Source organism: Lissotriton vulgaris, chromosome 9, assembly GCF_964263255.1.
Source record: "Lissotriton vulgaris chromosome 9, aLisVul1.2, whole genome shotgun sequence".
Classification (NCBI taxonomy): domain Eukaryota; kingdom Metazoa; phylum Chordata; class Amphibia; order Caudata; family Salamandridae; genus Lissotriton; species Lissotriton vulgaris.
In genome coordinates, this window is record NC_141697.1 from 274312313 (window position 1) to 274337506 (window position 25194).

General features: G+C 42.1%; 1 protein-coding gene across 4 annotated transcripts in view; it reads right to left on the reverse strand.

Moving 5' to 3' along the window:
- NOXRED1 (NADP dependent oxidoreductase domain containing 1) overlaps nucleotides 1–25194 on the reverse strand; it is a 192154-nt gene that overhangs the window by 110466 nt on the left and 56494 nt on the right. For 2 of the 4 annotated variants that reach the window (XM_086936624.1, XM_086936623.1), the window contains exon 2: nucleotides 3059–3131. In XM_086936624.1, the coding sequence (XP_086792750.1) occupies nucleotides 3059–3071 (13 nt within the window). In that variant the 5' untranslated portion in view covers nucleotides 3072–3131. Of the gene's footprint in view, nucleotides 1–3058; nucleotides 3132–18848; nucleotides 18939–21187; nucleotides 21232–25194 lie in introns of those variants that run through there. The other 2 variants (XM_086936625.1, XM_086936626.1) reach the window with 2 other exon arrangements.

Sequence of the window (25194 nt, forward strand, 5' to 3'; positions counted from 1 at the left end):
GGTCTTTCTCAGGTTTGAGTATCAAGGGTATAACTGCCTCATTCCATGTAAGGGGACGGTGTGTGTGATGCTTATATATATATATATATATATATTATTCAATAGCTTAACGAGAAAGGGGGTAAGTTCCTTCTTCAGAGCTTTATACACTTCATTAGGTAAACGATCAGGACCTGGAGCTTTCCCATTTTTCAAAGATTTTAATGATCTTATCTATTTCCGGAATGGTGATCGCTTGGTTAAGAGATGCCTGCTGATCTATATCCAGGCAGGGGAGTTTATCCTTGTTGTAGCCACTCACTAATTTCTGATTGTGTAGCTGCAGTGTCATCAGTATATAGATCTTGGAAAAAACTCCAAAATGCCTCCCCAATCGTCCGATCTTCCGAACATCAGCTTTTTGTATTATTCACCACTTCCTTAATTTCTTTCCTAATGTAGTCTTACATCACCTTCAAAGCTAGCATCTCTCCACACCCTGCACCATACTCGTAATGTGCCAACTTACTAGGCTCCCATCTCTTTTGAACGTTCCATGCGAGGTAGTCTAATAGAGTCTCCTTCGCCTCTCTGTTTATTAGGCAGCGTCTCATTTGTGGAATCATGAGCATGCAGAATATTTGTTATCTTGTCCTGTATTTCCTTAATAGTAATTTCATGTTCCTTTAATTTGTTCTTCCCTTCCCTTTTTTATATGCTGCAAAGCTGATGAATTTTCCCTGAATATAAGCTTTATATGCATCCCATACAATATGTGGGGGGGGGGGCTGACTGTTCATTTTGTTTAAAAATTAAAACTGTTTCAGCTTTTAAGGTCTTCAATATTTCTGGGTCTCCTAAGAGGGTTCTATCTAAAGTCCATCTATTCTGCGATGGGAGAATCTCTAAAGACATCTCTAATTTCACTGCGGCATGGTCTGATAGATGTGTTGGTTGGTGTACTACACTACTGAAGTTCTTATTTAGTTTTAGATCTATGAGAAAGAAGTTTATTCTAGAGGAATGAGAGCGCTTTTTATTCGGAAAAGTGTACCCTATTTCCTGACCTGCTTTTAATCTCAAGAGGTCTACCAAACCTAAACTCTTTATCAACCGATGTGTATTATCTCTCATTTAAAGTGAATTCATTGCTGGTCTAGATGTAGATTTGTCCAGCTCTGGATCCAACAATAGATTAAAATCTCCTTTTATGAAGATAAGATATTTTGTGTCTAGGAGATGTTGATACAGTTCTCGAAGTGGTGATGGGTCATTGACATTTGGACCATAGTAGCCCACAAATGCATATCCTATGTTGTGTATTTTAGCAAATCTTATTGGCCATCTACCCCCTGAATCTGCCGTGGTACTCTGCACCCTAACTTGCGCTGAGCTTTTATATATGACCGCCACCCCTTTCAAATTACAAGATTGGTTAGTGCATGAAAGGTGAGTGATCTATTTCTTCCTCTCTAGAACTCCCTGCCATTGTCCGTGTCCTAGTTGACATGTACTCTGTGCCCCTGCAGACCTGCATCATATATGTCAGAATATTTTAGTCAGAAATATCGTCTGACATAAACACTACATCTTAAATTCCTTTTACAAAATATTGTCTCTTTAGTTACAGATCTTTCATTAACTCTAAATCGGTTATTATTCTGATGCAAAACATGTGTGCATCAACATACACACTTTCACAAAGTGCACTGCTCAAAGACCTCTAGGGTTCTGATGCAACTTGTCTATTTTAACTAGACACAGTGAAAGAACTTATCAAAACATAAACCTATGTTTTGATTCTGTGGAAAAAAACTGTAAAAATATCACCCACTTACAGCACCTTTCTGGAGGCGGTAGATACTTTTTAAGGCGCTATCTTAGGCCATATGCCTCTGAAATGGCAGATTTGTCACACAGAACCCAAGGACTGCCATCAAGGTCGCCAGCAGCTCGAATACTGTAGACAGCACTCACTACCGTCATTGTGACCCTTTCATACACTTACCATGGAGACTCCTGTGAGAAGCTCACTTAGTATATGGTGCACACTTATATAAGTGGGCACCTTGCACTAATCCAGACAATCCTTTTGGTGATTTTAGGGGTCTTAGACAGCCTTAGAAAGCTCTCTAAGTGGAAGTTGTGGAGAGTACCTTAAGGCTTAGTCCAGAAGGAGTGTAAAGCAGCTAGTTGTACCAGAGCATGATCTTATTGGTATAGATTATGTGACAAAGAACCACACAGTATACTTATAAAAGTATGTATTTATTATAAGATATTCCCAAACACATTCAGATATCTCCTACCCTGTAATATACACATGTCAGGAAGCACCTGACAGTGAAGACGATATACCTGAGACGGCCTTTCTCGATCCCGTTCCGTCTCATAACTCTCCACATCTATGTTTGCAGACTGCATGGAACCTAATGACGGGAGTTCCTTCATGCGCGTTAGAAGAAGAAGAAATCAGGCCCGTCCCTTTAAGAACAGAGCAGCCTTGACCCACGTGGTACAACAAAGGAGGAGCCACGGGTCAGAGGAGGAAGGAGAGGGATGGAAGACACCAGTGGCAGAGACGTGAGGAGTGGGAGCGAATCTACCCAAGGAAGCGGTTCCCAAGAAGGAGAATATAGAAGAGAAGGAACGAGGCGGTGCACAGCGAGGTGAACCAGAGGAGGCTTCCGCACCGATCCCAGAAAAAGGGGAGACGTCCCGCCATGACCCCGTAGGGTCGTGGCTACTTCAGGTGTGTGGACGAGTACGGAATATTCTGGGCGGGAAACAGAGGGGAAGCCTGAGGGAGGAGGAGGGAAAGGGAAAGGAATGCTAGAGTGTGGGCAACGAGGAAAATAGGAAAAGGATGCTTGTTTGTTTTCATACTCCTTTCTCCTTCTATATGCTCTTGCCGTATAGCTACTCCACCCGGGTTTTCCCCTTCCCTCTGAGCACATACCTTCTTCCTCACTCTCGCATAGAAATATTGTCACTTTCACAGGGTATTTTCTTTTGACTGGTGACCCCCTCACACCCCTCCCTATGAGTTAAAGAGTAAAACATATATAGAAGCACTTACCTGAACACTCCATTTTTCAGAGGGAAAAATGCTGTCCGGGAGGACTCCAATCAAGGGACTGACTTCGAAGACCCTGAAACAAGAGGAGACAAGAGAAGAGACTTATATAAAAAGGCCAAGAAATTGTAGTGGAAGCTTGTCTTCAAATAAAAGGAAAAGCCTGTTTCTCATTAAAAACGCTGTATTATTTATTATTCCCCCACCCGCATGTTGGAAAGTATCACATATGGTGGAGTATGCAGGCAAACCTCCATTTTTTTGTAATGATGGAGAACCTTATAATAGAAATGAGAATGGGCCATCGAAAGACAAATGACATCTGCCCAAGCAGATAGAGACATGTTTAAGTCATCCTTAACACAACAGCTGGACTGTATTCAAAGAGTTGCAGAAGGACAGGCCCAACCTTCTACAGGACAACAAACCTGACAAGTGACGGAAGCAGGGTATCCTACCATATCCTTACAGAAGTACCAACCCGGCGAGGACCCCGGTACATTTCTTTTAAATTTTGAGAGGGCTGCTCAAGCGTGTGGGTGGCCTGAGACTAAATGGCCATTCTTTTTGGCGCCATTGTTAACGGGGGAGGCTCAAACAGCCTACCAAGATGCAAACCCCACAGGAAATACTGGTTATACAGAAATAAAAGAGATCATCTTAGATCACCTAGGGGTGGACCCTGAGGCATAGGGTTCGGTTTAGAAAAGAACGAGGTCAACCTGGAGATACCCCAAAAACTCAATTCTTTCGGCTAAAGGCAGCTGCCGACAAGTGGCTCAGACCCCAGGAGAATAGTAAGGAAGACATAATGGTATTAATTTACTTAGAACCGTTCCTGGAAGCCTTGCTGACACCCACCCAAAGATGGCTGCGACAACAGTCCCATCTTACCATTGAACAGTTGGTGGATATAGCAACGTCCTTCGCAAGAGCCCAACCAAAACCATTTTCATATGACCTGAGAAAAATACACGTTTAGCTACAGGACATGGACGAAATGAGAAAAAGACCAAGCCACTTGGAGAAATCACGAAAGAACGAACCATCAAAAACGATAAGACACCGTTCAAAGGTCCACAATGTTATGAGTGTGGGGAGTGGGGACACATAGTTAGGTTCTGTCCTCAAAAGAAGATCACATGGACAAGAAGATCAATGGACGTTAGCTGTATACACAAATGTATCCTGTATACAGAAGAATGTGGTTCCTGTTTTTATGTAAGTCGTATACTAAATGGAAACAACATTAAAGCCCTTTTGGACTCTGGTTGTAGGCAATCTGTAGTCCAAAGTACTTTCGTGAAAGAATCACAACTCTCCCCAGACGAGCAAATACCTATTCGTTGTGTACATGGAGATATTCCTGTCTATCCCATAGCCCGGGTCCCCATTACGTTACCCCATGGACTTACTACGCAGGTTAAAGTAGGGGTAATGGATACAGTTCCAGAACAGTTACTCTTAGGAACAGACAATCCTGTATTTCACGTCTTACTCAAAAGTACTTTGAAGAAACTCCCAACTCAACCTCCCATTCTTCTAACACAAGGCTGTCTGACAAATCCTTTCAATATGCATAAAGTCAAGACCCTACTCTCCAGAATGCCTGGCAACAAACCAGAGACACCACAACACCATCTTCCTACCCACAGTTTTTAATTAAAAACAAGTTGCTATATAGAGTAGGAAAACCGGACGAATCTCCCCAACTATTGGTCTCTCAAAGATTTTGTGAACAAATCATATTTTTTGCCCACTCACATCTCTTAGCTGGTCACAATGGTAACACAAAAACCACTCAGACAGTGTTAAGATATTTTTATTGGCCCGGTATGTATGCCAATGTAAACCAGTACTGCAGGGAATGCGAGGTATGTAAAAAAAGAAATCCATACACACCACCACCTGTTCCATTACAACTACTGCCTATCATGGGGAAACCATTTGAAAGAATTGGTATGGATTTGGTGGGACCCCTCCCCAAATCTCAAAAGGGATATATATATATATATATATATATATATATATATATATATATATATATATATATATATATATATATATATATATATATATATATATATATCCATATCCATATCCATATCCAGAGGCATTTCCTTTAAGGACACCAGATACTAAAAGCATTAGTGAGAAATTGTTGGAACTATTTTCTAGGGTTGGGTTTCCTAAAGAAATTTTAAGGGACCAAGGAACTCCCTTTGTGTCTCGCCTTATGAAGCAGGTCTATAAGTCTTTAAATATTTTCCCAAATACGAACATCTGCATATAATCCTCAAACGGATGGTCTGTATGAAAGATATAACGCCACCTTGAAACTTACTTTAAAAAAGATGATGTCTACTGAAGGGAAAGAGTGGGATATGCTCTTGCCCCTCGCTCTTTTTGTCATCCGTAACCAAGCCCAGAGCAGCCTGGGTTTCTCTCCGTTTGAACTTCTTTACGGAAGACAGCCGAGAACACTACTGGAGATGACGAAGGAAGCTTGGGAGCAAGAAACACAGGGAGAAACGCTGAATCTCCTTGACTGTACCCAAGCGTTACGATCAGGCCTCCAAAAATTACGAGATTTCGCTACTGCTAACTTAGAACAAACTCAAAGAAGTCAACAACATTATTACAATAAAATAACAAAGTGGAGACATTTAAACATCCACGATTGGGCCCTCGTACTCACACCATCTTCCTTATCCCAGAGTGGACAGGGCCTTATGAGGTCATAGATAAAATAGGCCTTACAACCTACCGGTTGAAAGTGACACCAACAAGATCCCAAATATACCATATAAATCGTCTAAAAAAATGGTTAGGGCCTCCTCCAAAGGCCGTTCAGAAGGCTACCTCAGAGACCTCTCCCTCCACTTCCTCCATTAACCAAATAAATATAAATGAAAAACAAACACAAAACCAGAAGGAATCCCTCCTCAAACTTTTAAAGTCTTACTCGTCCATTTTCTCCGATTATCCTGGTAGAAAGTCCCTGATTGAACATATCATCACCACTTTACCAGGAAACATCATGAAACAATGTCCCTATAGGATCCCAGCAGCTTGGAGAGCTGATGTTACAAACAAAATAGAAAATATGCTGAATTTAGGAGTCATTAAAACATCCCATAGCAGTTGGTCCTACCCTATTGTCTTAGTCCCAAATCCTGATGGAACTATTCGTTTCTGTATAGACTTCATAGGAGTTAATGCCATATCAAAATTTGATTCATATCCCTTACCCAAAGTTGATGAGTTAATAGAAAAATTAATTGAAGCCCAATACATAACCACTCTCGACCTTACTAAGGGATATTGGCAAGTTCCATTGAGAGAGGAAGACCAAGAGAAAACTCCTTTCAGTACCCCTAATGGCTTATATGAATTTACTGTGTTACTCTTTGGATTGCACATGGCCCCGGCAAGTTTTCAACATCTAATGGACAGGGTGCTTCAACAACATCAAGCTTACTCCTCAGCATACATTGACGATATCATCATATTTAGCCCTAGTTGGGAACAACACCTTGTTCACTGCAGAGAGGTTTTCCAAGGACTCAAAATGGCAGGCTTACATATCAACTCTAAGAAATCCTGAGTAGGTTTTTCCAAAGTAAAATACCTTGGTTATCTTTTAGGGGATGGGGTTATTGCACCCCAAGAGGAAAAAGTTAAAGCAGTAATGGACGTCCTTTTCCACTGTACAAAAAAAGGTATCTGGTCTTTTCTCGGTCTAATAGGCTACTATCGCCGATTTATAGGCAATTACCCTGAGATAGCAGCACCGCTAAAGAAAGACAAAAAAAAGAAAGACCTAGTGGAACCCCCCCAAGCTGCAAAAAGGGCCTTTTGCACATTAAAGACAGCATTGACCAGTAGCCCCGTCCTAATATCACCTAACTTCAAGAAACCATTTATACTTCAACAGACGCATCAGACTTAGGCCTTGGGGCTGTTCTTTCTCAGTATACAGACGACAATACGGAACGACCTATACTTTTCATTAGTCGTAAGTTGTTCCCAAGAGAGAAAAAGTACTCGACTATTGAAAAAGAATGCTTGGCCGTTAAATGGGCAATTGATAAGTTACATTATTATTTAGAAGGATCCCATTTTACACTATAAACCGACCATGCTCCCCTACTGTGGATGAGTCGTAATAAGGGCAATAATCCACGTATTTTACGGTGGTTCTTATCCCTACAACCCTATTCCTTTGACATAAAACAGCGTAATGGATCTGATAACGAGAATGCAGACTTTCTTTCACACAATCCTTGTTTCACCGAACGGGAAAAGACTGGGGTTGGGGTATGTTCGGAAGCCCCTGACAGTGAAGACGATATACCTGAGATGGCCTGTCACGATCCCCTTCCGTCTCATATCTCTCCACATCTATGTTGCAGCCTGCATGGAACCTAATGATGGGAGTTCCTTCATGCGTGTTAGAAGAAGAAGAAATCTGGCCCGGTCCCTTTAAGAACAGAGCAGCCTTGACCCACGTGGTACAAGAAAGGAGCAGCCACGGGTCAGAAGAGGAAGGAGAGGGATGGAAGACGCTGGTGGCAGAGACGCGAGGAGTGGGAGTGAATCTACCCGAGGAAGCAGTTCCCGAGAAGGAGAATATAGAAGAGAAGGGACGAGGCAGTGCAAAGCGAGGCGAACAAGTGGAGGCTGCCCCACCGATCCCAGAAAAAGCGGAGATGTCCCATCATGACCCTGGAGGGTTGTGGCTACTTCAGATGCGTGGACGAGTACGGAATATTCTGGACAGGAAACAGAGGGGAAGCCTGAGGGCAAGGGAAAGGAGTGCTAGAGTGTGGGCAACGAGGAAAATAGGAAAAGGACACTTGTTTGTTTTCATGCTTCTTTCTCCTTCTATATGCTCTTGCTGTATAACTACTCCACCTGGGTTTTCCCCTTATCTCTGAGCACATACCTTCTTCCTCACTCTCGCATAGAAATATTGTCACTTTCACTGGGTATTTTCTTTTTTTTTTTTGGACTGGTGAACCCCTCACCCCCTCCCTATGAGTTAAAGAGTAAAACATATATAGAAGCACTTACCTGAACACTCCATTTTTCAGAGGGAAAATACTGGCCGGTAGGACTCCAATCAAGGGACTGACTGCGAAGACCCTGAAACAAGAGGAGACAAGAGAGGAGACTTATATAAAAAAGGCCAAGAAATTGTACTGGAAGCTTATCTTCAAATAAACGGAAAAGCCTGTATCTCATTAAAAACGCTGTATTATTTATTATTCCCCCGCCTGCATGTTGGAAAGTATCACAACACAGTACACACAATACTTTGCAATAGAAACAGGTAAGTAGCACAAAATACACATGGTCGCCTGGGAAAGACCAAACCATAAACTAAAATACTGGTATGTGAACCACAGCTCAAGTCGAGACTACATCCAGAAGACATAGAAGTGCTGGGGACCCAAGGAACCACTTCAGGTAAGTAACCAAGAACCCCACGGAGGCCGTGTGCAGAGTGGGAACAAGACCGCGGGCTCAATACAAGTCAATAGGCAAGTCACAGTTGCAATTTAAAAGAAGAAGGACCCTTCCCAGTAGATCCTAAAGAAAACCCGTGGAGGTCTGAAGGTTGGAGAGCCACTCCACCAATGGATACCCTAGGAACCAGGATTCCTACACCAGGGAAGACAGGTGCATAGGTGTGAAGTGGCGTCAAAAACCGCTGTCGAACTCAATTGAGGACTTCAGGAAGATGCCACTGCTGGAGAAGGTGAAAGTGTCCGGTGGAATCAGGAGTGGATTCAAGATGAGAAGTACCTTCAAGCAGAGGGGACAGAGTCTATGTCAGTCAGGACTGACCAGGAGTCACGGAAGACGAATGCCCACCAATGTCGAGTGTTGCAGGAGAGCTTACGGTGACCTTGGAGCTGCAGCTATGCGGACCAGGCGATGCTGTGGAAGACCACACGCAGTCCCATGCTGGATGACGAGAGTTGAGGGGTCGGTGTCCATCAGGAGCACCAACAAGCCTTTTCAACTGCAACCAACGTGGAAGTGAAGAAGGTAAGGTTTCCGGACCAGCAAGGTCCAGGTGACTCACCGCAAACAGGAGAGTCAGGGCAGGCCCGAGCAATCAGGGGGGCCCACTAAATTCAAAGAAGACCTTCAGGAGGACCCACAGGCTGGAGGCACTGAAGTCGTGAGAGGACCTCGAGCAGCTCACCAAAAGATGCAGGCCCACGGTGTAAGTGTTGCAGTGAGGACAAAGATCTTGGTCACTGGAGGTGCTTGAGGTTGGGGCTACTTGGAACCCGACGATCCTAGTAGAAGGAAGCCAACAAGCCTATGAAATGGCAAGTCGATGCTGTGCACAGCGGTTTAGTTTAGTTTGGTTTATAACTTATAAAACGCCTGAATCTCCCCCACAAGGGGTATCACCATGCTAATTAGCTGCTTCCGTCGGCCAGAGAAAGGAATATATTAAAACAATACTGTCTTGAGGAGCCTAAAGAACTGCAGATGGTCAGAGCACTCCTGCAGATGGATAGGAAGTAGATTCCAAAAGTTAGGGGATAAATGGAAGATGGCTTTACCACCCAGCCGAGCTTTTTTACAGCATGGACCCACCAGTAAAGATTTGGTCTCTGAGCGTAACGTTCTAAGAGGCTATTTTGTAAATTGTTCTGCCAGATAGCTGGGGACTTTCCCATTTAAGGATTTGTGCACAATGCAACAGATCTTAAAGTGGATCCGCTTCCGTACTCGGAGCCAATGTAAACTCTGCAAGAAGGGGAGGGAAAGAGTGAGAGGGGGAGCATTGGAGATCAGTCCGGCTCGGGTGTTTTGGACCACTTGCAATCCGTTCAATGATGTTTCAACAAGGGGTACTGGCCTCACACTTGGTGAGAGGATAGGGTCGGCCTCAATGGATTTGAAGAACCACCACTTGTGTTGCTGCGCTTTTCAGAGTACGTGGGAGCTTGGGATCAGCATTTCGGTCAGCTTCGTTGTGGTGCTTGCAGATGCAGGGAAGTGACTACTTCACTTCAAGGGAGATTCCTTCAGGTGCCTTGGATGTCCAAAGGCCTTGGAAGGTTCCTCTATGGAACACAGGCACAGATGTTGCAGCAGACAAGCAGGGCGATGAGACCAGGAGCAGTAGGAGTCTTCCTAGTTGCAGTCATGATGCCCAGAGCAAAGATCAGTGAAGTCCAGAGTGCTCAGACGGTTGAAGAAGAAGTGGTGGCTTGATATGAATCTTGTCCAACAACGAATCTAGGGACCCACCCACAGGTAAGCCCTTGAGTACCCTAAGGAAAGGGTTGGGACGATTCAAGGTTCCCTTCCAGGGGAGGGGTTGGACAGTAGGGAGGATACTCCTATGTCCTTTGTCCAGTTTCGCACCAGAGCGGGAGCCAACGGCTCCCTGAGGTGGTTTGAACTGGCCTATGCAAGGAGGACACCAAAATGAGCCCTTCAAGCAGACTGAGTGGCTCTGACAAGTGCTCCCACCTGGCCCCAATACACTAAACCCTGTCTGGTAGGTGGTCACACCTCCTTGTGACAGGATACTTATTGTTCTGCCTTCCCCTGCTCGAGCTTGGATCAGTAGCAGGAGGGCAGAATTGAGTCTCTTGTCAGCAGCAGCCATGTTGTGCTAGAAGACTGGTAGCAGGAGCACTGAGGGCCTCCCGGATGAGCTTCACAGTGCATGGAATCATACCTCCCACACCATTTATGGTGTGGAGATATGATTCTAACATGTTTTGATACCAAACATGACAGAGTTTGTTACAGCCAGTTTAGAAATGGTCATCGCGTAATGAATGCATGACCACTTTAAGTAACGTAATGGCTGGTGCACTTACAACCCGGGAGAATGGACTCTGAAGGTTGTAGGGGTGTCCTGCTCATTCAGTGGCAGCCTCACACTTAGCACCGAGCACCCTTCCCTCAGGATTAAAAGGCCTGCTTTATGGGTTTTAAGTGCAGTGACCCTAGATAAAGGTTACCAATATCTGTCATAAATTCTGCTAGCACCAGGTTACACAGGCTGCAATAGCAGGCCTGCAGTTACAGTTTGACTGGTCTACAATGGGTAGCATAATACATGCTTTAGCCCATGGGGGACCCCTGGTGTACCTGTGCACTGGTTATCTCAGTAACATTAACTAGAGACTTATAAGGGTACACCAGTATCCAATCTGTGATGTACCTAAGTACCTACCATAACCAATTTATGGGAGAAAGCAGAGAGACTGGAGTCCTGATTAGCAGGATCCCAGTCAGACTAGTCAGAAATAGCATAGCACCAGGCAGAAAGTGGGGATAACCATGAAATCAGATCCTACTCACCTACAGCTCCAGACTGAAGGAGGCAGTTTCTTTTAAACAGAATCTAAAAATGCAAGGTCTTGTGATTCATGAATTCCCCATCCAGTCTAGGATCATTTACTATCCATACTGTAATTGAATCAGGGCCCTTTGTACAACTCTCATGGAAGGTCTGCATTCTAAGTTGATCAACCATGGGTAATACAGGGTGTAAAGAAATCACATACAGAGGTGTCAAACTGGGCATTGATCCTAGCTTGTAAGGCCATAATCACAAGGGCTAGAAGGAAGCACACACACACGTTACTACAGCATGGTTCCTTTTTGGCATTTTTGTTATTGATAAAACTGTGAAGCAGGTAACATGAGTTCTGCAATTCAGCCATTCCAACCTTTCTGGAAAAGGATGCGTAGGGTTCAGATTGGCTTTTTCCTCGGCCAACCACAGAATGCCCTGACGCATCATCAATCCTCTCAGTCACATGGGTACCCAAACTTCTAAACTTCAAAGACTCAAGTTTGAAAGCCCACTCTTGATGCTCAGTTTAGTTTTCCAATTTCTTTCTACACTCTGACCACGGTTTCTTGCTGCAACACTGTAGCTTCCGAGATGCAGGTCCTAGGGTCTACTTAGCACAACACACTAGGCAGACAACCTTTGCAGCTATCCAGTCTCTAGCATCACTGGCATTGACTGTGGCTAGTACGCAACCCAGTTAACTGGACAATTACCCAACCCAGTTAACTGGACAATTACCCAACAACAATCAAGCACAACCCCTTTGCCAGCTAGAGCACTTGCTTCTTTTTTTTTTAGCTTAAGCCCAATTTCCTGCCTTGATGGTAGGTGTGGTTATTTGAGAGCAAAACAGGAGGGACTTAAACTACCAGGCTTATTTTACTGTGATCTCCTTGCCCTCAATCTGTTGAGCTATTTGTTGTGATCTCCTTGACATTGCTAGGGTCAAGGAGAAAGTTCATGGAGCAATATTTTTCTTATTTTGATTGTTCTGTCCACTCTTGTGACTTATTTACTGGTGTTTCCCTATGTCAACGACTGAGATTTACTCCTTTTGAATCAATAAAGCTCCCTTCAGGACTAGTTTGGAACATTCAACCATAGGATAATATTTGCTGTATGCTCTAATCTGAAGTTGTATCTAAGCATTACAAATAGATATTTGTTTTAGCTGTTCCTTTTATCCATGGCGATCAGCGCTTTAACTGACCCATACTTTCTCAAAAAGAGACCTAGATTTCCTTCACAATGGTCCACATGTGGGAAACACACCCTATGACCTCCTCCTGAGGGGTGTAATTTAGCTCCACCTAAAAGGAGGGTCACTTGAAACTCATGGTCCACTCCTACCCCATAACATAATGTCTTTACTGTCCAGAAAAAGGAATAATCCATGTCCTCCCCAGACAATGGAACATGGTTATCCCTTTCTGTTCATGCCAGATTCCAATATTATTATATTAAGCTTTCGTTAAACTCAAATCCATTGTTGGCACAGGTGTTCTCTTGACTCCAAAAGTACCCAAGTTGAGTATTGGTCTAAACACATGTGTATCAAGACAAAAATAGAACCAATACCAATCTTTATAGAGCAGGTGTCTACCTAACTCATTAGACCAAACTGTAGAATCAAAGATGGACAGGTAGAAGCGCTACCCAAGTAGTTCTGTCCAACTCAACAACACGTGGCTTTAGAGCTGGACCACTTAATTTCAGCAGTGCAACAATTTTCAGCATTTGAGTTATATATAATAGCTATATCTGTCCATTCTGGGTGTTCTATTCAAGGTGCTAGACATGACACATCCTTTACTGGACAATATCAGCCACTAACTCCTGGCATGGAGCAACGTAAGATTTTGGCAGTGACAATGTGTTCACAGGTAAAAGACTTTGCCCAGGCTCCTCAGGCAAACACATAGTTTTATTGTGTAGTGTAGTAATGAGTGAGCGTACGAGCAGTGCTTAAGAAAGGAGAGCTATGGCAGCAGATAACAATCAGTTAAGCAAAGTTCTGTGACATTAGCACTGTGATGTATGCAATCAACATATCAAATCTAAAAGCTCCTCAATTAGTGCTTGCTCCAAAAGAGACAAAACTAAACCAAAAGCATAAAGTAATGCTCTTTTTCTTTTTACATTTTCCAAAGCTGCCACTTAGAAACAAGTATGTGACAAGAAAGCTGTATACAATAAAGCTTTGGCCATTATCATAAGTTAAAGCACAACAAGAAAGTGTTCATTTTGATACACGCATTGTCCTTTGGCATTACTGTTTATTTACAATTGTTTTACTTTTGGAATGTGAGGGTTTTTTAGGGAATTAAGTGGGTAGTCTTAATTAAAAAATATATTATTTTATTAATCGATTAATATGTAATTATTCTAAATTTGAACTGGTTTTGTACTTAACTGTAACTTTTTTAAGTAATTGAATTATTAATTAATTTATTTATTTATAGGCTTATATAGCGCTGGACTCGACTTCCGAAGGAGTATCTCTGCGCTTTGTTCGCCCAGCAGGTAAAGGTATGGTGCTCACCAGATCAGAGACAAGGAAGATAATCAAAACAGAAAAGTCTACAGCATTTTTCTAAAGGTTAAATGATTGGTACACTGTCTGAGGGTAAAAGGCAGTTTATTCCAGAGGGTGGGACCCAGAAATGAAAGATCTTCCGCCCAGTCTCGACCTTCTTATAGAAGGAACCTGAAGTAGGTGTTGATTGCTGGAACGGAGGGTGCGTACTGGGTTATACGGGACAAATTTCTCAGCCAGGTACGACGGCCATAAATACTCTTGTGGATTATACAGCAAGTTTTAAATTGTATCCGTGCACAGATCGGTAGCCAGTGCAACTTATCCAGAAGAGGGTGAGAGTGAGTTCTCGGGGGGGCATTGAGAACCAACCTTGCTGCGGTGTTCTGGACCACCTGAAGCCTACTTAGCGAGTTTTCGGTAGCTGATATCAGTAACCCATTACAATAGTCCAGGTGACTAAGCACTAGGGCCTGGACCAGGGTCTTTCTAGATGTATCCGGCAGTAAGGGAAACACTTGTCTAAGGAGTCCAATTACATGCAGGCAAGACCCAGCTGTTTGGTTGACATGATCCTTCAGCGACAGTCCCTGATCTAGTCGAACCCCCAGGTTCTTTACGGTCTGCTTGGTAATAGGGACGGTGCCCAGATCTGATGGCCACCAATCCGGTGACCACAGCAGTGGCGCATCTCCAAATAGCATGACCTCAGTCTTCACTACATTGCATTGCAGGAAGTTTACGGCCATCCTTTGGGACACAGCCCTCATCCCTTCCGAAAATGAATATTTAGCTGCAGCTGTCAGGGTTTTAAAAGGGAAAAGCAGCTGGACGTCATCCGCGTATGACACAGGAATAAATCCATATGATCTCATGAGATCCGCTAAGGAGGCCACATACACATTGAAAAGTGTGGGACTTAGGCATGAGCCCTGTGGTACCCCCTTAGTGAGCTCTATCGAAGCCGAGCGAAAGGCACCCAGGTTGACACTCTGTGAGCGGCCAGATAAGAAGCTCTTCAACCAAGACCAGGCCAGACCCCCCACCCCTATCTCCTGCAATCAACTGAGTAAGATTTCATGTGATACCGTGTCGAAGGCCGCGGAAAGGTCCAAGAGCACTAGAATCACAGAGCTCCCACCATCCTGTGACATTCTGATGGTATCTGTCACAGATAGGTGTGCTGATTCCGTGCTATAGTTGGGCCTAAATCCGGACCGGAAGCGATCTAAGCCTCTGGACCGCTCGATGAAACTCAACAGGTGGGTGTTAATGTGCTTTTCAGCTACCTTACTCAGGTAAGGAAGGAGAGATATAGGGCGGAGGTTGGATAAGTCCGACCAGGGGAGAGCAGAGTTCTTCCGGATTGAGTTTACGATGGCCTTATTCCAATCCCGTGGTACCTGGCCCTCAGCAATAGAGCGATTCACCAGAGTTTGGATCAGAGGCCCAAGGGAGTTGCCCATGGTGGAAACAATTCTGGCCGGGATGAGATCAAGCGGAGACCCTGTTTTGATATGACCAATAAGTGCCTCAATGTCACTTAAGTTGGCAGCTGGAAAGACTGTAAGTGTCTCCGTGTCCATGACCTGGGACTGAGGAAGGGCTATAGGAGGGGAATCCGTAGGGCAGATTGTCTTGATGATTTTATCATAGATTAGCTCTATCTTATCCTTAAAAAAGAGAGAGATGTCATCATATAGGGATGGTGAGGAAACATCCAGACTTTCACAAGCCGTAGGTTTCGTAAGGGCTTGTAGAATCTGATATAGAGCCCTCAAGGAGTTGCCCGCCTCTGCTAATTGCGAGGCAATGAGATTTTTTCTGGCTGATCTAATGTTTTTATGGTATATAGACAGGACAGCATAGTAGCCCTTTTAGTCTGCTTCCTGGTGACTTTTCCTCCATGTTTTTTCTAATTTCCTACAGGCTTGCTTGTCTGAACGCAGTTGGTCAGTATACCATACTTCATGACGAGAGGAGGGGAGCTGTTTGCATAATTTCAGAGGGGCCAGAGAATTAATTACAGTTGAAATAGCTGAATTAAATTTGGATAAGGCCAATTCAGTATTGTCAGAGGCAGTTATAGAAGGCTCAACTAGAGCTCTCTGGAAGTCCTCTGGTATAATTTTATGCCATTGTCTACGCTAGAATGAGGGGAGGAGAGACCTATTACTGGGTTTATCCAACCTTAATAAGGAGAAATCAATTATGTACTTATATTTTAATTTAAAAAAATGTTCATTGAATTTTCATTAAGGGTTATGGGGCATTTGAGAGAATTATATTATTAAATAATAATTGAAAAGTTAAATATTTTAAAGCACAACATTGTGAACAATCTTTGGTTGTAGAAATATTTCATTACATTTTAGAATAGATTTAAAATACTTTTCTTTTAGGTTTGCAGGTTTTATGGGGTTGAGGGATGGCATTTATTTAGCAAATATTTATATTATTATTTGAGTTTTTCTCAGGTTTTAAGATATTTAATTGGGTTGTAGGTTTTGTAAAGTTGTTTTTTTTGTTTCTGAAATCATTTTTAATGTGTAATTACAGTATTTGGGTGTAGTGAATCTGTCCAATGCATGCACCTTCCACAATGCTTATTGGCCAGGAGTTAAAATAGTGAGTATGATGCCCCTTTCTGATTTATGTATTTTCCCCAATGTTTGTTAAACCTTAGTTAGAATACCAAATAACCCTTCCCCCTACCCCCACCACACACACACACAAAGGGGTAGATTCCGATTCGGGAAAAAACGCTCCGAATTGCAGTTCAGAGCGTTTTTCCCGTACGAATCGAACCTGCAACGTCCCCCGTACATACGACGAAGTACGATTCGTACCAGGAGCTGGACTCCGTATGAATTGTACAGAGACCGGACGTCTCTCCCTCGGAACCCGCTGTACGCGACATGTGTATGGTTCGCGGCTGGTTTTTCCGACCCAGCAAGTACGATACGTGTCGGGTAAGCACCGTACGACCCCTTTTCTACGGGAGCTGAAAACAGCCGTAAAAGCAGAGTTCGCCCCGAAACCGGTACGGAACGGCCTCCCCCGGATATGGTGCATACACCCCATGATCGCAGGGGTACGGTGCGTACCCCCGCGATCATGGGGTGTACGCACCGTACCCCTGCGATCATGGGGTGTACGCACCTTACCCCATATTCGCCCGGTGTAAGGTGCATACACCCTGCGATCTCAGGGGTATGGTGCGTACAACCCATGATCGCAGGGGTACGCACCGTACCCCACGATCATGGGGTGTACGGACTGTACGGTGTGTATGTGATTGTGTGCTTTTCCGTACGAATCGCCCTTACCTGACGTGGACCGTACGAATCGCGTCCTCATATCCCGGTCCGGATCGTATTCGTCGGGTCGTACGGCATGTTTACGATTCGAAGGGAGAGGGCTCCGGATACGAATCGTACGGACGATATTTTCCAGGATCGGAATCGACCCCAAAGTGTATGTATGCACTTTCCCCAGTATTTACTGGACTGAGATTAGAATAGTAAATCTGACCCGAGCCAAATGTATGCAGTTTCCCCTGTGCCTCTTAGCCTGCAATTAGAATAGTAAGTTTGACACCCCATTGTACAAACTTTCTCAGTGTTTGTTGGGCTGGAGTTATAATGGTAAATATGATCCCCCTTCTTCCCCAGCAGTGTGGGTATTTTCACCAATGTTTGAAGGATTGAGGTTAGAAATGTGTATTTTAATTGTGTTTAATATATTTTGTATTGGTTTAGGATTGGATTAGGTTACAACATGCTACTTCATTTAATAAACGTATTAATAGTATTTGAGCATATTTAATTTAAACAAAATATTTTTTAAATGATTTAATTATTTTTCTTTTGAGTTTTTTAAATTAGCTAATATTTCGGTTCTTTTTAGTATTTTAAAATTATACATTTTGGATACATTTTTCCCCAAAAATGTACAATAGTTTAAATGTAAAATATGGTTTCTATGTTTTTCAAATTATTCCTAACTATACATCGCTTAATTATTTAATATAAGTTAATAATATACAAGACTCATTTTTATATGTACAATACATGTATCATTTAATTGATAAAAATATTTTAAAGGTATAAGAAGTTCTGTTTTTTTGTTTTTGGTTAATAAGTTAATGTTTATGCCATTTTTAGTCATGTATTTTTTTGATTATATAACATTCTTTAAAAAAATTAACTTTTTTAAACAACAATGTTAATTAAATAAATATAATGCCGATATTTTGGATGACAATATTTTGGTAGTAGATATTTTTGCACTTTACATTATATGTATTTAACATTGATATTTTGGTTCTCAAAGCTTTTTTAAATTACAATTAAATACTTGCAGTGTCGATATTCTGGGTCAAAATATTTTGGTAGTAGATATTTTTACAATTTACAGTATGTGTATCTAACATTGACATTTTGTTCTCAAAATGTTTTAAAATATGTTATTATATCACTATATTTTGTGGATGTGTGTCACACAATGTTCCACCAAAGCTTTTTGTTGTAAAAACTCCAGCCCAAGTCAGTTTGTGTATGCTCGTTAAGGAATTGCCCTTGTCACAAAAGCATTTAGGGCCTGACTGCTGTCCTACAGCCCGAAGACCGCAGCTGTGGCCTTCAGGACACTGGGGTGCCAGCAGTCTTTTGAGCGCTGTATTACGAGTTAACCACAGTGCTTGCTGTGTTGCTGCGACGTTCTTGTGGCAGTGGTGTGGTGAGTAAATCTCGATATATAGCGATGCATGTGCGAGCATTTCAACTGCATATGTGTCAAATGCACACATATGCATGATACATGTGGAAAAATACCACCTACCCTTTGCCGGAGTCTGACTCATAAGTGGGCAGTTCTGGCAATGGGTATAAGGTACAAAAAGGACTAACCTTGATCGCCGCAGACAGGGTTGTATTCCTCAGGGTGAAGATGCTACTGTGAAGGGGGCACCTGGAGAAAGGGATCCACATCGACTGCTTCTGGAAAGAACAGTAAAGGGGTGAGTATGAACCCCGAATCCTTTGTTTGCGCCAACCTTTAGACGGTTGTCCCACTGCCACGGTTAGCTCTTGGTAAAGCCAACTCGTAATACAAATGACGGTGTAGCTCCTCCATGTGACCCTGTGGTTGCTGCTTTCCCTTGACCGTGAGCCTAGTGGTTGATGGTGTGCTGCGGTGTCAGCAGTTCAGCCATCATCTTTGCAAAGGCAATCAGACCAACTCATAATACGGCGGTCGGACCGCGACCATAGGTAAGGCCGTCCACCATATTAATAATAAGGCCCTTAATCCCTGAATCCATTAAAATCAATCTTGTACATTAAAGAAAACAGAGCTACAGCTTCTTGGAAAAAAAACATAATGCTGGGAGCTAAAGTGTACATTATTTATACAGTTTATAGCCAGCAGGGGAATCACCTAGCGCTTTTCAGTTGCCTAAATATCTTTATTATTTACCTGTTATCTTCTTTATCCTTAGTCCTGTTCCTTCTCATTACTTCTGAGGTGTACCCAGCTATGGATAGAAAAAATGGAACCTGGAAATATGATGCGCCTGACCACGCCCAAACACATAGATAGCTTGCACAGCATCTAGTCCAACTTTACCAAGCCTAATCAAAGGTCAGCAGTCAAGGGTGGATGGGTGATTCCTAATGGCTGTCACAATGCCATCTCTCATCCAGACATTATGTTTCAGAAATTACAATGCAATGCTGCCCTTCAAAAAGCAGCAGAAGAAATAAATATAACAAAATCCACTAAAACTGCCAAGCAAAACAAATCATTATTGATTTAACCAAAATATCAAAATGTTCTTACAAAATTAAGGCAGGACAGAACTCAAGACCCATTCCAAAGGCATAACCATCCAACCCAAGATCTTGAATGCAGTTTTAGTTGACAAACGTATGGGAGACACCCGGGTAGCTGCCCTACAAATCGCAGGTACCGGACCTTTCTTGAATCCCCTCCCAGGATGCTGCCACCCTTTTAATGGATCCACCTTGAATAAGTTCAGGAAGAGGGGTATCTGACAAAGGTAAAATATTTTGTACACCAAATCCATGCACTAATGGAAATAGAAGCATCTTTGTGAGCATGTCCTGGACTACCAAGTACTGGATGAAAAAGAGGATCTGTTCTACATTAAGGTCTCGACCTACCCATATACATCAGAATAGCTCTCCAAATGGAATATGGGGTAGTCTGCTTAACGCAATGGACAATATCACCAATGCTCTTAATTACCACTCAGTCAAGTTGAACATTCAGGTAGATTTACTAAATACACTGGCTCTCTCTAAAGCCGGAATAAACTCTAAGCTACTCCACCTATCAAACTTAGTGGTTAAGGATCAATCTGACAAAGATAATCTATAGATCACATGTACTTGCGCTCATATAATCGATAACATTTCAGAGCTACCAACTATATTAAGGTCCATGGTGACAGAGGTCAAGATGATTTCGGACAGAATTGCTGAAGACACAGCAGGCTCACTTGAACATGATCACGGCCATCACCCAGATACCAAAGTTCTATTTGTGGGAACACCAGGCGAAACTTGGAATTCACAGGAAAAAACAGTATTAGAAGAAAACCTACAAAAAACACAAACAGCACTCATACCTATAAAGCTCAGCAACAGAACACACTTGCATCAATAAGGAAGGAGAATGAAAGTGAAAATCAATCACCAAGGGGTGAGACTTTACAAAGCATCCCTCAGAAACCTCAGGACTCGATGGAAGGAAATGAACCCATTGAACCATTATCAGTATCTGTTGTCAATGCTTCCCAAGCCACCTCTAACCTGGTCCCAACCACTAATACAATACAAGAAGGATTAACTAAAAGAGCAAGAAAAAGATTAAGAAAAGCCCATAACAAATCACAGAAACTAAAGAAATCTACAAACGCTAGCTCGCCTACTAATCCCAATTCAAAAGAAATGTATCCAATCTTTAGATTTTTGAAATCCTGTCAATGTGAAACAGAAGGACTAACCCCATGCCCAAATGGATTAGTCATATCCTCCTCTTCCGTTGAAGCGGCTCATGAACCTATAATGTCACAACCAACTGCAGCATCTTATTCTCAAGCGCTTGGACAAGATCCGGTTCAACAAGGAAGTGACCTGCAGAGTGCAGTGCAAAATGTGGTCAGAGGAAAGTGTGTTAACAATGTTGTGTTACCGGAAAATGTTCCAACTAACATCAAGCTTACAGTATCTTCAGGACTACCAGACGTGGAAGACATTGGACCAGGCGATAGGAACTCTCAAGGCATGCAGTTGTCACCTGAGGCCAGTGGTAACCTAAAAAAGGGAAAGTTAGCGAACAACAAGTATCCAGTCCCCACTATGAAATGAATATATACCCCATGGTATACTTCAAGAGGCCCTCACGATGCATTGAATCATGGTAATATTCTGAAACTGTTGAACTCAATCCCAGAGCTTAAGGATTTAACATCGAAGACTTAGATTCAGTTGAATTCGAACAAGATCCTAATAATCCCACTAAAGAGGTGACTTTCACAATTTAGCACTGTGATGAGACAGTTTTTAAAATTTTAGAAAACAACTCACAATTTGAGAAACGGGGCATCAATATACAGAAGAGCAATGAAGATCAATATACAACTTTACTGATCCCGAAGTTAATAATTAATAGTTCTGCTTTAATAGATCCCTCTATAACCATAAAATCAGAAGGTCATACCAGGGTATTAAAAGGAACCATATGGCAACTAATTAATCCAGATCTGTCATCCGGGATCAAAGTTACAAGCTGCAACTCGGGTTCTCGAGTTTGTGAGGAGTCGAAGAAAAATACAACACTTAGTGATGACTGGAGCTGGTTTCCGAAAATACTCACAAAAGGGAAGACTGGAACGCATGAATGATGCTCAAAAAGTTCATTCAAGGGAATAAAACCTTTTAACATTTGCTCGTGGCACTCCAACTGCCTTAAAACCCTAATAGAGGACCAAGATACAGTAACTTTGTAAGGGATTTTGATGTTTTAATGTTTCAGGAAACATGGAATACGAAAAAGGAACCCCTTGTTGGATATTACGAGTATTCGAATTTTGCATCCTGCACGTCTATCTTTGGTCACGCAAATGGCGGCTTATCTATTTATGTGTCATTGACCCCGATGTCAAACACTATGAAATCGACTTTCAACTAGTGTGGCTTCTGTGCATTAAATTAGACCTCAAACAACCAATAATATTTATAAATGTCTACCTAAGTCCAAAAGATACTGCCAAGACATCCCAATTTACTGCACTATGGGAAGTAGTCAAAATGCTGTACTATGAACACCCAGCCACCATGCTAATGATCTCAGGAGACTTTAATATGCACTTGCTCGCCAAAAACCACGCTAACAAACCAAGCAGAGCGCTGACACAGATGTGCCGTTCTCAGCTCAATAAATATAATCTTACGATACTAGAGGTAGATGATCAAAATCCTTAGTCCCTCATCCTACGGACCTATTTCTTTAGCTTTCTGTGCTGACAGCAAGATCTATTCCAAAATAATTGCATTAAGGCTCGGAATGGTTATCACTCCCCTGGTGTCCATCCGCCAACATGGTTTCATCCCAGGTAGTGATACATCAGACCACGTTAAGCGGGCAATAGCCTTGTTTTATTGGGCCCAGGCCTCAAAGCCACCCTTGGGAATTTTCCTGTTGGACGCAGAGAAGGTGTTTGACAGGGTCTCCTGGGAGTTTCTCTGGTTGATGCTGAAGACCAAAGGGCTCACGCAGGAATTTATCGCAGCTATACAGGCTTTGTATGTGTGGTGATGTCTTCACCACACATACAAAGCTTGCTAAGCTGATAATTGAAAATAAACATTGCGTTTAGCCGAGCGTGAAGGGAAGCTCGTGCTGGGAGCGCCTGCTGAGTTAATAATTAAAAATAAACATTGCGTGCAGCTGAACGTGAAGGGAAGCTCGTGCTGGCAGCGTGCACTGTTAGCAGTGTTTGAAGACATCACGTGTAGCCAAGTATAAACAAAGCAGTCATCAAGCATTAATTATTTATGGTGTGTAAAGGAGAATTCAACTGGCTATTGAATAGCACAAATAAAGCACATTTAAGGAATAAAAGCGATTGATGATATTTTACCAGCTGACACTTTAACACACGCAGACCACGCGCGCGTGATCTTAATAAAGAAATGAAACTGGCTGACAGCATTAAACTTGTTTTAAAACGTTTGACATAAGATTACCTGAAGCTGTATATCATTCATTTCTGATTGTTCAGAGAAGAAATCATTTCCTGTTCCTGTTCTAAGAAACTAGAAAGCAAAGGAGAACTAAAAAATATGATGTCTATCTCAAGTAATTTCCTGTCTGTTGCTTTTCTAAGGAAATAAAATTAAAAGGAGGACTACACTCAATTTACAGTAGTTATATTTATGGACACAGGAAAAAGACATATACAAAGGAGATTTTGATATTCTGGACTACAATAGTTATTATTTTAGATAGTTATTTTAAATTGTTATTTTAATCCATTATTTTAATTTGTTATGGTAGTTTGTTGTGTTGATTATTTGTGGTAGTTTATTATTTTTAATTTATTGCAGGTATGTCTGATCAGGGAATGTCAGCACCACCCAATTTTTTACCGGTTCCCGGTGAACCAGCTATTCCCTGGAAAAGATGGAAAAATATATTCTTTACATACTTGTTAGCAATTGGTGGTGATAAATATGGTCCCTTAAGGAGACAAGCGATGTTGCTACATCACTTGGGAACTGAAGGTAGAAGAATATACGATGATCTACCTGAGATTTCCTTGGGAGTTGGGAATGGACATCCAATTAATGTATATGACATGTCTCTTATGATGTTAGAGAAACATTTTACTCGCAAACTAAATGTAGTTTTTGAACAACATAGATTCTTCTCTCGCTCTCAATCCCAAAATGAGGAGATTATAAACTATGTAGCTGCTTTAAGAGGACTGGCAGTAACTTGTGAATTTCAGGGTTTAATAGAATCTTAAATTCGTGATCAAATTGTTAGATGCACGAAAAACAAAAAGATCAGAGAGAGACTTTTATCCTTGGATCCAACTCTTGATGAGGCTATTCTGCAATCTGCAATCTGCAAGGAGTATGGAGAATACTTATATTTGGTTAAAAGAAATTGATGTTGGGAAGCCAAGCAACAAAGTATCAGAAAAAGATGTTGTTGCAATCGATGTGGAAGAAGTGAAAGTCAAGAAAGAAATTAAGACATTAGAAAATAAGACTGGTACAAATAAGTTGCCTGAAAGAAGGACAATTATTTGTTATAGGTGTGGTGGGCCAAGACATATTGCCACGAGTACAACATGTGGAGCAAGGAATTCAATTTGTAGAACTTGTGGAAGAAGGGGCCATTTAGCTAAAATATGTAGAACGAAATTGCGGCCTGTGCAACAATTTAATGTTAAAGTAGTAGAAAATCTTGGTGAGATTCATGAAGATGTGATTGTTGCAATTGATGAATGTGACATTTTTAATGAAACTAGTAATGACAATGTAGTTGAGTGTCATAATATTGATAGTACCATAGGTAATGAGGTAAAAAGGGAAAGCACTGACAAACTCGAAAAGCCACATTGTGATGTCATGATTGGAAAATCTATAGTAAGGGTCCTAGTTGATTCTGGAAGTTTATTCACTATTATCAGTAAAACAGTTTTCATAGAACAACTAAAGGGACGAATGAATGATCTACGATCTGATATAAAGGCAGTTGGCTATGGAGGAAAATCATTGGTATGTTGTGGAATGATATTGCGTTTAAAGGGAATGCTGTTCATGGAAGAGTATACATATTTGAAGATGGTTCTAACTTATTAGGTTGGCGACACCAAAAAGACCTAAATATAATTCTCAATCCCAATAGTCAAGTACCGGTTATGGTTGTGGAGAGAGTGGGTGAGATTGAGACGGAGTGGAGTGAGAAATTCATGCCTGGATTTCCAAATATTTTTACGGACAAATTGGGTCTGCTGAAGGGCTTCACACATCGCATAATCTTGAAGAAGAATGTTGTGCCGGTGGTACATAAAGTTAGGCCCATTCCTTTACTTATGAGGGAACCTCTTCAACAAAAACTGAATAACTTGTTGGAAAGTAAGATCATTGAACCAATAGAAGCATCAGAGTGGCTTGTCCCCATTGTTGTCGCCCCCAAGGAGGGTAACAAGATTCG